This window comes from Gekko japonicus, unplaced genomic scaffold (genome assembly GCF_001447785.1).
Source record: "Gekko japonicus isolate JY-2015 unplaced genomic scaffold, Gekko_japonicus_V1.1 scaffold850, whole genome shotgun sequence".
NCBI classification, from domain to species: domain Eukaryota; kingdom Metazoa; phylum Chordata; class Lepidosauria; order Squamata; family Gekkonidae; genus Gekko; species Gekko japonicus.
The window spans coordinates 661,824-676,814 of NW_015165856.1; the positions used below are offsets into that span (position 1 = coordinate 661,824).

General features: G+C 50.1%; 1 protein-coding gene across 3 annotated transcripts in view; it reads left to right on the forward strand.

Annotated features, from left to right (window-relative positions):
- Positions 1-14,991, forward strand: part of RNF24 (ring finger protein 24) — a 99,644-nt gene that overhangs the window by 18,293 nt on the left and 66,360 nt on the right. The window contains exon 1 of one of the 3 annotated variants that reach the window (XM_015411174.1): positions 6,803-6,838. The exons of 1 other annotated variant lie outside the window; for it this stretch is intronic. Coding sequence is in view for 1 of the 2 variants with exons in the window: in XM_015411173.1 (XP_015266659.1) it covers positions 6,937-6,968 (32 nt within the window). In the remaining variant the exon portion in view is untranslated. One more of the 3 variants, XM_015411173.1, reaches the window with a different exon arrangement.

The window sequence follows — 14,991 nt, forward strand, 5'->3', positions numbered from 1 at the left end:
ATGGTGTAGTGGTTAAGTGCATGGACTCTAATCTGAGAGAACTGGGTTTGTTTCCCCACTCCTCCACTCACACCTGGCTGGATGACCTTGGGCAAGCCATAGTTCTGTCAGAGCTGTCATTGAAAAAGAGCAGTTTCTGTCAAGAGCTCTCTCAGCCCCACCTACGCAATGTTCCCTCTAAGGTGTGGAGTCTTATGAGCAAAAATTCTATTTTGTGAGGGCCTGGCATTCAAGTTGTGAGCGAGCAATTTGGATACTGCATAAATTAGCTTGCTCTGGAGCCATTCTTCCTGAGCCAAGACAAAAATGTGTGAGCTGGAAGCTAAAAAACTGTGAGCTAGCTCACACTAGCTCAGCTTAGAGGAAACACTGCTCACAGGGTGTCTGTTGTGGGGAGGGGGAAGGGAAAGGAGTTTGTAAGCCGCTCTGAGGCACCTTTGGGTAGTGAAGGGCGGGGTATAAATCCAATCTCTTCTGCTGCTGCTTCTTCATCCTCCTGCATGCAGCGTGACAATATCCAACATAAACATCCCCCCTCCCCGCCCAAAGCCCAGCATCTCCTGCCCTAATTCTGAGCCCCAAGGTCAGTTGAGAACACGTTTAGTGTAGTGGCTGAGTGCGCAGACTCTAATACCCAGAAGTCAGTCGCGACTCGGCGGCACTTTCTACTCACCCCAAACCAGGCCCCAAACATTAGTCATTCCTTAAGTTATAAATAACCAAATGCTTGTGTACGTTGGCCAAGGTCCAGCAAGCTCCTTTTTGGTATGCCAACAAGAACCTGGGTGTGCCCACTGGTACGCTCCAGTTAGTGTCTCCTACAAACAGCAGCCTCCCGGACTATATGGCAAACATTCCACTCGGTGTATCAAATCAGATTTGGCACGTGGTGGAGCAGGCTGCCATTCAGGGAACTCCAAACCTTGTTTGGCCGGGCAGAAAGAGTTGTGTGATTCTTTGGATCCAGGCCACCGCGCCGAGAACTTTGTCCTACATAAGGAGGAGATAGGCGGGGGAAGTCGCAAGACTCTGCAGGATTACGCAGCCAGTTTGGTGTAGTGGTTAAGTGCGCGGACTCTAATCTGGGAGAACTGGGTTTGATTCCCCACTCCTCCACTCACACCTGGCTGGATGACCTTGGGCAAGCCATAGTTCTGTCAGAGCTGTCATTGAAAAAGAGCAGTTTCTGTCAAGAGCTCTCTCAGCCCCACCGACCTCACGAGGTGTCTGTGGTGGGGAGGGGAAGGGGAAGGAGTTTTTAAGCCGCTCTGAGACTCCTTTGGGTAGTGAAGGGCGGGGTATAAATCCGGTCTCCTCCACCATGTGGAGATGGTGTAGTGGTTAAGTGCATGGACTCTAATCTGAGAGAACTGGGTTTGTTTCCCCACTCCTCCACTCACACCTGGCTGGATGACCTTGGGCAAGCCATAGTTCTGTCAGAGCTGTCATTGAAAAAGAGCAGTTTCTGTCAAGAGCTCTCTCAGCCCCACCTACGCAATGTTCCCTCTAAGGTGTGGAGTCTTATGAGCAAAAATTCTATTTTGTGAGGGCCTGGCATTCAAGTTGTGAGCGAGCAATTTGGATACTGCATAAATTAGCTTGCTCTGGAGCCATTCTTCCTGAGCCAAGACAAAAATGTGTGAGCTGGAAGCTAAAAAACTGTGAGCTAGCTCACACTAGCTCAGCTTAGAGGAAACACTGCTCACAGGGTGTCTGTTGTGGGGAGGGGGAAGGGAAAGGAGTTTGTAAGCCGCTCTGAGGCACCTTTGGGTAGTGAAGGGCGGGGTATAAATCCAATCTCTTCTTCTTCTACCTCACAGGGTGTCCGTTGTGGGGAGGGGAAGGGAGAGGAGTTTTGTAAGCCCCTCTGAGACACCTTTGGGTAGTGAAGGGCGGGGTATAAATCCAATCTCCTCTTCTTCTTCTTCCACTTCAGGCCTTTCACATCACAGTGTTCCCTCTAAGCTCAGTTAGTGTGAGCTAGCTCACAATTTTTTAGCCTCCATCTCATAGATTTTTATCTTAGCTCAGGAAGGGTGGCTCCAGAGCAAACTAATTTATGCACTAGCTAAATCATTTGCTCATAACTTTAATGCCAGTAGCTCACAAAGTAGGATTTTTGCTCACAAGACTCCACAGCTTAGAGGGAGCATTGCTCACCACCCAGTCATCTGCATCTGCTTGGCGTGCAGAAGGTCCCAGGTTCAATCCCCGGCATCTCCAGTCAAAACGGACCAGGCCGTAGCTGATGTGAAAGACCTCTGCCTGAGACCCTGGAGAGCTGCTGCCGGTGTGAGTAGACAATCCTTATCTTGATGGACCGAAAAGGTCTGATTCAGTATAAGGCAGCCAGTTTGGTGTCGTGGTTAAGTGCGCGGACTCTAATCTGGGAGAACCGGGTTTGATTCCCCACTCCTCCACTTGCACCTGGCTGGATGACCTTGGGCAAGCCATTGTTCTGTCAGAGCTGTCCTTGAAAAAGGGCAGTTTCTGTCAAGAGCTCTCTCGGCCCCGCCTACCTCACAGGGTGTCTGTTGTGGGGAGGGGAAGGGAAAGGAGTTTGTAAGCCGCTCTGAGACACCTTTGGGTAGTGAAGGGCGAGGTATAAATCCAATCTCTTCTTCTTCTTCCTGTGTGATCCAGTCTGGTGCAGTGGTTAAGTGCATGGACTTTAATCTGGGAGAACCGGGTTTGATTCCCCACTCTCCTGCATGCAGCTGCTGGGTGACCTTGGGTCAGCCACAGTTTTCGCAGAGCTGTTCTCTCAAGAGCAGTTCTCGAAGAGCTCCCTCGGTCCCACCTACCTCACTGGGTGGGGAGAGGAAGGGAAGGAGGTTGTAAGCCATTCTGAGACTCCGAGTGAAGGGCGGGGTATAAATCCAATCTCCTCCTCTTCCTCTGGAGATGCCGGGAACTGAACCCGGGACCTACTGCATGCCAAGCGGTTAGGGTCCCTTCAACGCTTTCCCCCTCTTCTGCTGGATCTGCTGTCCTCTATATTCCCGGGAACATCTGGTGCCTCCTCTCCCTCCCACCCGTTTTCCTCTCTAAGAAACGGATGCAACAGATCTAGCAAAGGCCCGTCCATCTGCTGCCATTGACGGTCGCCAGATGGTAAGATTAATACGAGGGAGCCCAGGGCCACTCTTGAAATACCCGTTCTTTTTCCTTTGTAAAATTGATGAAGGATAGTGCATTTGCTACGTTAGGCAATCCAGCCGCTTCCCTTTCAATCGGGTAGACTCCAGTGAAAAGGCCAGGTAGTGGGTGCTATGAGCCCGTTTGGTGCAGTGGTTAGGAACGGCCGACTCTAATTTGGAGAACCAGGTTTGATTCCCCCTCCACATAAAGCCAGCTGGGGGACTTTGGGTCGGTCACAGCTCTCTCTGAGCTCTCTCAGCCCCACTTGCCTCACAGGGTGTCTGTTGTGGGGAGAGGAAAGGAAGGCGATTTGTAAGCCACTCCGAGACTCCTTTGGGTAGTGAACGGCGGGGTCTAAAACCAACTCTTCTTCTTCTTCTTCCTCCTCCTCTTCTTTTTCCTCCTCCTCTTCTTCTTCTTCTTCCTCTTCTTCCTCCTCCTCTTCCTCCTCCTCCTCCTCCTCCTCCTCTTCTTCTTCCTCCTCTTCCTCCTCTTCCTCCTCTTCCTCTTCCTCCTCTTCCTCTTCCTCCTCTTCCTCCTCTTCCTCCTCCGCTTCCTCTTCCTCCTCTTCCTCCTCCTCCTCCTCCTCTTCTTCTTCTTCTTCTTCTTCTTCTTCTTCTTCTTCTTCTTCTTCTTCCCAGTTTGGTGCAGTGGTTAAGTGTGCGGACTCTAATCTGGGAGAACCGGGTTTGATTCCCCACTCCTCCACATGCAGCTGCTGGATGACCTTGGGCAAGCCCTAGTTCTGTCATAGCTGTCCTTGAAAGGGCAGTTTCTGTCAGAGCTCTCTCAGCCCCACCGTCCTCACAGGGCGTCTGTTGTGGGGAGGGGAAGGGAAAGGATTTTTGTAAGCCGCTCTGAGACTCCGGGTGAACGGCAGGGTATAAATCCAATCTTTTCTCTTCTTTTCCTCTTCATTGCATGCAGAAGGTCCCAGGTTCAATCCCTGGCATCTCCAGTTAAAAAAATCAGGTAGTAGGTGATGGGAAAGATCTCTGCCTGAGACCCTGGAAAGCTGTAAAGAGGGGCTGTGGCTCAGTGGAAGAGCCTCTGCCTGGCATGCAGAAGGTCCCAGGTTCAATCTCTGGCATCTCCAGTCAAAAGGACCTGGCAGGAGGTGATGGGAAAGACCTCTCTGCCTGAGACCCTGGAGAGCTGTAAAGAGGGGCCGTGGCTCAGTGGTAGAGCCTCTGCTTGGCATGCAGAAGGTCCCAGGTTCAATCCCCGGCATTCCAGTCAAAAGGACCAGGCAGTAGGTGACGTGAAAGACCTCGCGGCTGCCAGTCTGAGTAGACAAGACTGACCTTGATTGACCAGTGGCCTGATTCAGTATAAGGCAGCTTCGTGTGTGCTCAGCCTTAGGGGAGGGGCCGCGGCTCAGTGGAAGAGCCTCTCTGCTTTGCATTGTCGGGAAAAGCGTTTCTCTCACCGACTGGTGGAGCAGGCTGTCTTCCCAAACCTGCTAAAAATAGACTTGCATGCCTGAGCGTTCGGCCTCACCCTAGGCCCGGGGGAAAGCTCTCTTGTACGCAACCTCTGCATGCCGAAGCTGACAAATTATGGCCCGCCGATCCCTTTATTGCATCACGGGGGCCAAAGACGAGCATCGTCAAGACTTTATTGCAATCCTGTCTAAATATGAGCGCCTAATAATACCCATGTATTGGATTCCCTATGGTAATGAAACCGCCCGCTGTGATTGGCTTGGTAATGAAACCGCCCGCTGTGATTGGCTTGAAGTGTCCCTACGTCAGAGAGGGGTAAGGGAGGTTGGGAAGCCTCTGGTTGCTATTGGCTGGGAGAGAGTGTAGTGCAAGAAAGGCTGGAGGTTTCTGAGAAACGGGAATTTAGGGGATTTGGCAAAGGGACAGGGTTTGGAAGTTCTCCAGAGGAATGAGGGGGAAGTCAGAAGGCGGAGATTCATGGTCCAATGCCAGTCTGGGCCCATGTATTTTAATAGGTTTAGACAGGATTACACCTAGTCCTTCTTCTAACACCGGTTAACCTGTGTCTGGGGATTACGTCACTTCAGAATGCAGCCAGCAGCCTGCAGGTTCCTCTGTTCAAAAATTTCCTCGTACCTAGAGAATTAGCCCATCAGGGTGGAGAGTTCTCGGCTGGCTTCCTTGATCTGCTAGTTTTCTACATGCAAGGATTATTATTTTTGTAAAGGAGACTCATTCTGTCGTGTAAGCCTCATCTGCTATCCAAAAGCAGTGTATCCAGAGATGGGTTTGCATGCCGGAGAAGGAAGCGGGAAGAGGAAACGGAACAAGAGAAGAGCCGCGCGCGGCCGTAACTCGCAAAGGCCGAGGCGTTTTGTATTGATTAAAAGTAGCCGAGTCACATCCTTGGCTGCCGGTCCATAGTGATTTGTATTAATTATTGAATATGGAGATGAAAACAAGGCGCTGCTGATCATGACAGCCCCTAATTATCTTTTCAGAGGGGAGCCATATTGGTCTGCGGCAGGGCTCTTTTTGTAGACAAAGCCCAGCAGGAACTCATTAGCATAATAGGCCACACCCAATAGCAAAACTCATTAGCATATTAGGCCCCTCCCTGACAGCACAGCTCATTAGCACATTAGGCCACACCCCCATGTTACCAGAAGTGTGCTCATCCAGCCACACCCACCTTTCCCTTCTTATTCTGTTGACCTTGTTTGTTGTCAAAACCCATGGCCCTTTTTTGTAGCAGGAACTCCGTTGCATGTTAGGCCACACACCCCTAATGTGGCCAATCCTAATGAGTTCCTGCTGTTGGGTGTGGCCTGTTATGCTAATGAGCTCCTGCTGGGCGTGGCCAACTCGGGAGCCAGCCGGAACTCCGTTCCTGTGCGTTCCTGCCCCAAAATAGCCCTGGTCTGTGTTAGAACGGCTGAATTCAAGTCCAGTGAGAGCTTAGAGAGCAATGAGATTTTCGGGGTACGGAGTTTCAAGAATCAAAGCTCCCTCTGTCAGATCTGACAAAGAGAGCGGTGACTCTCAAGAACTCAAAGCGTAGGACTCTTCTTGGTCTCTGTGCTGCTACCGGATTCGAATCGAGCTGCTCTGATTATCCTGCACGCCAACTTCGTTTTTCAAACGAGGGGAGAGTTTGACAAATCGCCTCTGCGTCCCTATGTCTGTAACACCATTTGCCGAGAACCCTGCCTTTCTTGGTATACTCCCCCACCATCTTGCACATCCCAGGCGCCCCCTTTCCTCCCTCCTCAGACGCCCATTTTTGGAAACTTAAAAAAATACAGGCGCAGTTCTGATTCTGCAGAAGACGTGGCCGAGCGTCTTCCAGCTCATTGCAACAGAGTCCCCTGGATGGAGGACGGCCTGTAAAAGTAAGGAATGATTGGGTCTGGCGTGTTCTGAACTCTTGACCAGCCCATTTGCATGCTGGGGAGTGGGGGGAACAATTCCGCGTGCAAAAACCAACCCTTATTTTTTTGGGGGGGGGGTTAGTGCAGCGTTTCCCAGGTGGCCAAATACAGAGGGCCTCTCGACAATACCAACAACAAGCCGAATACTAAAAAGGAAAAGCCCACTTTGGGCTCCTGTCCAGTCGGCTGGCCTACCCCCCATGTGCGGAGCAGATGCGTCTGTCATTCCGGCCCCTTTGCTTCGTCAGGGTTCTGGCTGCCCGTATTAATTTCCCGTGTTGCAGCGGCAGCTGTCTTCTTGCGGCCAGTGGGACTCCCGGGGTTAGTGGCGCTCTCTCTTTGCCTGCTACTGTTTCTGTGTGCTTCTCTCTGGGCTTTTCAGAATCTCTTTCTTTTCCTGTAAAAGAGTAGCTTTACAGATGTCCATCTCCGCTCAGATGCCCAATTTCATGTAAGTTGCACTCCGATCTTTACTGAGGCCGGTGCGACGGAGGCTGCTGCAGGAATTCTGGTGGAAGCGCGAGAGAGGCTGGCTGTTTGGTTCTCGGCTCTTCTTGTCCATTGGCTGTGATTGAAGTTTGATTGTCTAGAGTTGTTGGGGGGTGGTTGGTTTAGAAGCTGGGGGGGAAAGGTTTTCGGGAGGGTAGCCATGTTGGTCTGTCGTAAGAGAGCTCGATTCGAGTCCAGCGGCCCCTGAGAGACCGACAAAATTTGCAGGGTATGAGCTTCTGAGAGTTAAAGCTCCGTTTGTCAGTTTAGAACGGGTTTCCTTTCTCCTTGAACTGGGTCTGCTTAGTACGTTTGATACTCGTGTTCTTGTGTATTTGAACCAGTTGCATCCTGGCACCGAAAGCGTATCTAATATCAGCGTTTAGCTGCCCCTAGTACTTCATTCGGCTGGTCTGAAACTGCATTGCACGTTTTTTCAAACGCGACCTGAATTTTAAAAACACTGGAAAAATGGAATTAGGGTGGATAAAAGTTGCTGGTGTGTTTTTATATCTGAATTTTTAAAAAATTTTGAAGTCTATTAACAGCATGTCTCGTTTAAAAAAAAAAAGGACACTAGAATTGCTAGTTTCAAGTCCAGTAGCACATTAGAGACAAATGAGATTTTCGGGGTATGAGTTTTCGAGAGTCTAAAGCTTTGTCAGATGTCCGACGAAGGGAGCTTTAGTTCTCGAAAACTCATATCCCGAAAATCTTGTCAGTCTCTAAGGAGCTACTGGCCTGCAAGACGGAGCTCTTCCGCCAGGCTTTAGAGTAGGAGCGAGCGCTGCCACCACCACCACCAAGTAACTGCGCAGGACTGCCGGGTTGGGCCGACTGGCCACCTGGAACATCTAGGCCCATGGCATCCCCCCTCTTTGATCCCACCGCGATATACAATAGGGAGTGAGTATCTTAGTTCCTAATGTATCCTGCAAGATGCGAGTTTTTGTTTTAATTGTTTTAACTTGTCCTATTTTTATTGCACTTGGTGCCGTAACTGTTTTAATCCTGTTGTATTTTATTGCACAGTTGTGCCTATGTAAGCCGCCCTGAGCCCGCTTGCGGGGAGGGCGGGGTATAAGTGAAATAAAATAAATAAAATAAATAAACAAATCTAGCTGTTTTCCTGCAGGCTGACATGACTACCCTCTGAAACCATTTTGAAATGAAATCTGAGCTTAATACTGGTAAACACGCAATCCTGCGCTTATAAAAGCGGAAGCAGCTTTTCTAGATAAGAAAAGGACTTCTGATTATAGTTGTTATAAATGACAGTCGTATATTGTGTTCTTCCTGGACTCTGGAGCTAGTGTCACCGCAGGTACTTGGGATCTGGGACAATCGTCCCATGCACATATGGATGACCTTGCACTTTCTCTCAGTCTCATTATACACCCCTGTTGTAGCCAAAGAGATGTTGCCACTTTTGCATGGCATAGCGCGAGCCCTTGAATGTCGGTATTAATTTTTAGCGTGATAATGCAGTTAACAAATGGCATTTTAGAGCGAGCCATGGTAAGCGCTCACGACTGTGCAAGGATCGGATTGTGGGCTGGGCTACCGTTTGCACAGCGACCCTCGCGTTGACGGAACGCCCCGTTCGCTGGAGATGAGCACTGCTGGTATTTCGTTAGCTGCACAACAGTATCTTTGCAACTGTCCCGTGAAGCAGGTTAGTATCGTTGTCCCTGTGTTGCAGACGATGAGGCAGAAGCAGAGAGAAAGTGGCTCACCTAAGGCCTTTTAGTGAGTTTGTGGCAGAGGTCAGATTGGGATCGGGGACGTCGCAGCTCATAGCTTGTTGTTCTGTTAACCTCTACACTATACCAATTATATTTTCTGGACCATGGGTATATGTATTTTTTTCAATAGAACAAAGTTTTGAGCCCAGTGGCACCTTTAAGACCAACAAAGTTTAATTCTGGGTATAAGCTTTCGTGTGCATGTCCACTTGGTATCTGATGAAGTGGGCATGCACATTAAAGTTTATACCCAGAATTAAACTTTGTTGGTCTTAAAGGTGCCGCCGGACTCAAAACTTTGTTCTGCTGCTGCAGACGTTCCCTAAAAATCTATGACATGGTTTGTTGTCAAACCCTACCAAGGTGGCTTGCAAATCTTACCCCTTATTCCTGTGTTTGCTTAGAGGGTGTCATGTGACCTCCACCCCGCAACCTATCCTTCCTAAATCCAGCAGGGTCTCAAAGAGAGACGGGTTCTGCCAGTCGCCGCATTCCTCCTATTGACCCACATTGAACGGACTCGGGCATTATCTGCATAGACAATGCACAGCTCTGTTGTGTGGCAGAAGAACTCCCAAGCCGGTCTGTCGTTCTGTCTGGATTTACGTGGTGGAAATGTTGGACTTGGTGTGTTATGTAATTGTGTTGCATCGGAGGAAGGCGAAGGGATGTTGTAATGATGTGCTTGCGTTCAGCCGGTGCCTAATTTGGTTCGCTTCCCCTTCCACATGCGCACACACCCCATGATCTAATATTTTCCTCCTCTGTGTGTGGGGGTGTGTGTTCCGTCTTTGCAAGTATGCCATGCTTGTGGTTTGCCGCTGTTGTGTCTGCTGTATCGAAAAAAAAGTAGAGACCATTTAATTTTAAAAGAATTTAAAAGAGCAGCCATGGTATTTGAAAGGGGGCACGCTTGACCTGACTTGACCTGAGTGGCTCAGGCTTGCTTGATCGTGTCAGATCTCAGAAGCTAAGCAGGGTCGGCCCTGGTGAGTACTTGGATGGGAGACCACCAAGGAAGTCCACGGTTGCTGTGCAGAAGCAAGCAATGGCAAACCACCTCTGCTTGTCTCTTTCCTTGACCTGGGTGGCTCAGGCTAGCCCAACCTCATCAGATCTCGGAAGCTAAGCAGGGTCAGCCCTGGTGAGTACTTGGATGGGGGACCACCGAGGAAGTCCACGGTTGCTGTGCAGAGGCAGGCAATGGGAAACCACCTCTGTATGTCTTCTGCCCTGAACTGGATGGCCCAGGCTAGACCGATCTCTTACAGATCTTGGAATCTAAGCAGGGTCAGCCTCAGTTAGTACTTGGAGGGAAGACCACCAAGGAAGTCCACGGTTGCTGTGCAGAGGCAGGCAATGGCAAACCACCTCTGCTCGTCTCTTTCCTTGACCTGGGTGGCTCAAGCTAGCCCGATCTCATCAGATCTCAGAAGCTGAGCAGGGTCGGCCCCGGTTAGTACTTGGATGGGAGAGCACCGAGGAAGTCCACGGTTGCTGTGCAGAGGCAGGCAATGGCAAACCACCTCTGCTCGTCTCTTTCCTTGACCTGGGTGGCTCAAGCTAGCCCGATCTCATCAGATCTCAGAAGCTGAGCAGGGTCGGCCCCGGTTAGTACTTGGATGGGAGAGCACCGAGGAAGTCCACGGTTGCTGTGCAGAGGCAGGCAATGGCAAACCACCTCTGCTCGTCTCTTTCCTTGACCTGGGTGGCTCAAGCTAGCCCGATCTCATCAGATCTCAGAAGCTGAGCAGGGTCGGCCCCGGTTAGTACTTGGATGGGAGAGCACCGAGGAAGTCCACGGTTGCTGTGCAGAGGCAGGCAATGGCAAACCACCTCTGCTCGTCTCTTTCCTTGACCTGGGTGGCTCAAGCTAGCCCGATCTCATCAGATCTCAGAAGCTGAGCAGGGTCGGCCCCGGTTAGTACTTGGATGGGAGAGCACCGAGGAAGTCCACGGTTGCTGTGCAGAGGCAGGCAATGGCAAACCACCTCTGCTCGTCTCTTTCCTTGACCTGGGTGGCTCAAGCTAGCCCGATCTCATCAGATCTCAGAAGCTGAGCAGGGTCGGCCCCGGTTAGTACTTGGATGGGAGAGCACCGAGGAAGTCCACGGTTGCTGTGCAGAGGCAGGCAATGGCAAACCACCTCTGCTCGTCTCTTTCCTTGACCTGGGTGGCCCGGGCTAGCCTGATCTCGTCAGATCTCGGAAGCGTAACGGGATCAGACTTTGTTAGTACGTGGATGGGAGGCCACCAGTGGAGTCCAGGGTCGCCATGCAGAGGCAGACGATGGGAAACCACCTCTGAACATCTCTTGCCTTGGAAACCCCATGAGATCACCATACGTCTGTTGCGACTTGAATGGCATTTTTCACCACCTCCGCATTTCTTCTCTCTAGCGCATGGCTGTGGTTTATACACACACACACACACACACACAGACAGACACCCTGATCATGTTCCTTCCTTACTTTGAAGCTCCCTTGAACAGAGCACTTGATGGAGTTGCATCAGATCTGGACCCTATGGAAGTTTCAGTCTGAATGTTGACAGACTGTCCATTTGGGGTTGTACATAACTGTCACTGAAAGCCAATTTGGTGTCGTGATTAAGTGCGCGGACTCTAATCTGGGAGAACCGGGTTTGATTCCTCACTCCTCCACTTGCACCTGCCGGATGACCTTGGGCAAGCCATAGTTCTGTAAGAGCTGTTCTTGAAAAAGAGCTCTTTCAGCCTCACCTACCTTACAGGGTTTCTGTTGTGGGGAGGGGAAGGGAAAGGAGTTTGTAAACTGCTCTGAGAATCGGTGTGAAGGGAGGGGTATAAATCCAATCTTCTCCTCTTCCTCTTCTTCTTTCAGGACACATCTCAAATTTCTTGTTTGAGTCAACAGATGATAAAAAGAGGATCATTTCCCCCCCAGTATAGTTACTTATATAAGGGATTTGTGCCACTTTAACATTTGTTCAGCTCTTAAAATTTCCCATACTGTATTGTACCAAGCATTTATAGTAGGGAAGACAGAGGAGTGAGTAGAAGGGGGAAATCAGCCTGCTGAGACCCCTGAGAGCTTACTAAATCCTGGAAGTGGGAAGAGTGGGGGGGTGGAGATATCCAAAGTGTTCCCTTGTCATGTGATTCCTTGTAGGCCTCCAGTTGCCAGGCAGTGCCTGACAGTCAGCAGGAGGATAGTGGGCAGGAATTTTCTAGTAAACTTTTTCTTAGAAGCTAAACACACACGTGTCTGCGATGCATTATTCCACTGCACTTCATTTACTCTGCTAAATATCCAACACAGTGATAGCCTTAAAGCATACAGCTGTGCTTTCTTTGTTTCGGTGCTAGTCTTCGAGGCGTGTGCGGTGCTCTTGAGGTGAACCTCGGCAAATAAAAAATTTTGGGGGGTACATGTCTTTGGAGTCCACGGCTAGGCGGCTACTTGAAAATGAAAATTAGGCATTGATTCCAGTTCTGCAGCATGGACGCTGTGGAGTTTTACCACTCAAATTTGAATCTCTGCATGAGTTACCTATCTGGCTGTGCCTCCAGACAGGAAGGAGTCTAACTGAGATCAGTGATTCATGCAGAGAAGAAGAAGAGATTGGATTTCTGCCCTTCACTACCCAAAGAAGTCTCAGAGTGGTTCATAATCTCCTTTCCCTTCCCCTCCCCACAACAGACACCCTGTGAGGTTGGCGGGGCAGAGAGCGCTCTTTCCAGGACTGTCCTTGAGAGAACAGCTCTGAGAGAACTTGTGAGTGACCCAAGGTCACACCAGCAGCTTCATATGGAGGAGTGGGGGAATCAAACCCGGTTCTCCCAGATTAGAGTCCGCACTCCTAACCACTACACCAAACTGGCTCAGAGACATATCAGTCCTTCTCTTCTAAGTGCAGGCAGTTCTTTAGGATTCCATTTGTCCCCTAACTGGAACCCGCAGAAAGTATTGGTGACGGTTGTCAGCCGAGCTGTGCTGTGGGTGTTCTCTGCCCTGTTGTATGTCTGGTGAAGGAACGTCATATATAATAGGGAAAATTGCATCCTGGAATAGATTTGGCCATTGAACAATGAGATTCCTGCGTAGTGGTTGGGAGTGTCGTACTAGGTTCCGGGAGATCCGGGTTCGAACCTTCAGTCTGCTGTGGAGGCTTGCTGGGTGACCTTGGACACACTTTTGGCCATACCTACCTCACTGGGTTGTTGTGAAGATAAAATGGAGGGAAGGAGATGATGTAAGCTGCTTTCAGTTCCCCATTGGGGGGAAACGGTGGGGTATAAACGAAGTAAGCAAATTGCAAGGTATTCAAGAGAAGCGAAAAAGGTCTGCAGCAATAAGACTAGCAAAAAGTTCCGGTCGGGGGCGGTTTCTTCTTTGCAGCCTTAATGCCTATTAGTGTGGGGTTCTCTCGAGTTCCGGGGTTTACACTTTGGCTCTTCCAACAGTAAGGGTTTAAGTAAAAAAATAAAATAAATAAACTAAACATGCTGGGTTCCTTTACGGTTCGGGTATCCAAGACATTCCCTTGCTCTGCTTTCTTGTAAGAATTAATTAATTAACTGCAGTCTAACAGGGTAATGATCTCCTACTCTTGGTTTTTTTAGTTTAGTGTGGGTTACTTTTCTTTCTCCTTAGTTGTAGTTCCCCTTCCCTTCTTTTCTTTGTAGTTTATGTAGTATTATAAAAAATAAAAAAAATTCCCTTCCGGGGGTCTTTAAAAAAAGAATTAATTAATTCTCGTATGGCTCAGTGGTTAAGATGCTGAATTGCAGGCTTGGAAGGTCGGTCGGTCGGCAGTTCGAGACCCGAGTGTGCCGCATGACGGAGTGAGCTCCCGTCTCTGGTTCCAGCTCCTGCCAAACTAGCTGTTCGAAAGCAAGAAATTGCACGCAGATAAATAGGCACCGCTTCGGTGGGAAGGAAACAGCGTTCCGTGCGCCTCGACGTCTAGTCATGCCGGCCACATGTCCACGGAAACACCTTCGGACAACGCTGGCTCTTCGGCTGGCTTTCGACCAAGGGAAACCTTTACCTTTACTATGGCAGTGGGCGTAGTATAGCCAGGCGATCCGAAGATTGTCTGGCAGCCTGAAGCGCTAGCTCTTTGCAGGGGGGGGGGGCTGAGAGAACTGTGACTGACCCAAGGTCACCCAGCTGGCTTCAAGTAGAGGAGTGGGGGAATCGAACCCGGTTCTCCAGATTAGAGTCTGCCGCTCTTAACCATGACACCAAACTGGCTCTCTTTCTCGAAAGACTATCTCCAGTGTGACATTGGTGAGGGCCTCATGCTACCTTAGGTATGGCAGGAATTCAGCTTCGGTATCTCCGCTTCTCTCTCCCTGCTCCCCCTCTTTTTTAAGCCACCCTGCTGGGAGGAGAGTGCAAGAGCTATGCCAGTGTGATGTGTGCATTGCATTCTAGTCATCTAAGGAGGTCGAGGGTCGTTCTCCACCCTGAGCATTGTGCATGTCTGTGCATCGCATCAGATCCCCAAAATAACCAGTCACGTAGCATAGCTAACTCGCAGCCCCTGAACACTCTTAGGTTTCACCTTCCGCCGGGCCCCGTACATCAGTATATTTGTACAAAGCTGGATTCGTAACAGTCCTTCCTTTTCCCTGGGAGCAGTGGTCCCTCTAAGCTGTGGAGTCTTGTGAGCAAAAATTCTACTTTGTGAGCTGCTGGCGGTAAAGTTGCGAGCGGGCGATGTGGCTGCTGCGAAAACCAGTTTGCTCTGGAGCCCTCCTTCCCGAGCGAAGACAAAAATGTGTGAGCCGGAGGCTAAAGAACTGTGAGCTAGCTCACACTAACTCAGCTTAGAGGGAACGGTGCCTGGGAGTGATCGTTCGAGGAGGAAGAGGAGGAGATTGGATTTATACCCCGCCCTTCACTACCCAAAGGAGTCTCAGAGCGGCTTACAAACTCCTTTCCCTTCCCCTCCCCACAACAGGCACCCTGTGAGGTAGAAGAAGAGGAGGAGATTGGATTTATACCCCACCCTTCACTACCCAAAGGAGTCTCAGAGCGGCTGACAAACTCCTTTCCCTTCCCCTCCCCACAACAGACACCCTGTGAGGTAGAAGAAGAAGAAGAGATTGGATTTATACCCTGCCCTTCACAACCCAAAGGTGTCTCAGAGAGGCTTACAAACTCCTTTCCCTTCCCCTCCCCACAACAGACACCCTATGAGGTAAAAGAAGAAGAGATTGGATTTATACCCCGCCCTTCACAACCCAAAGGT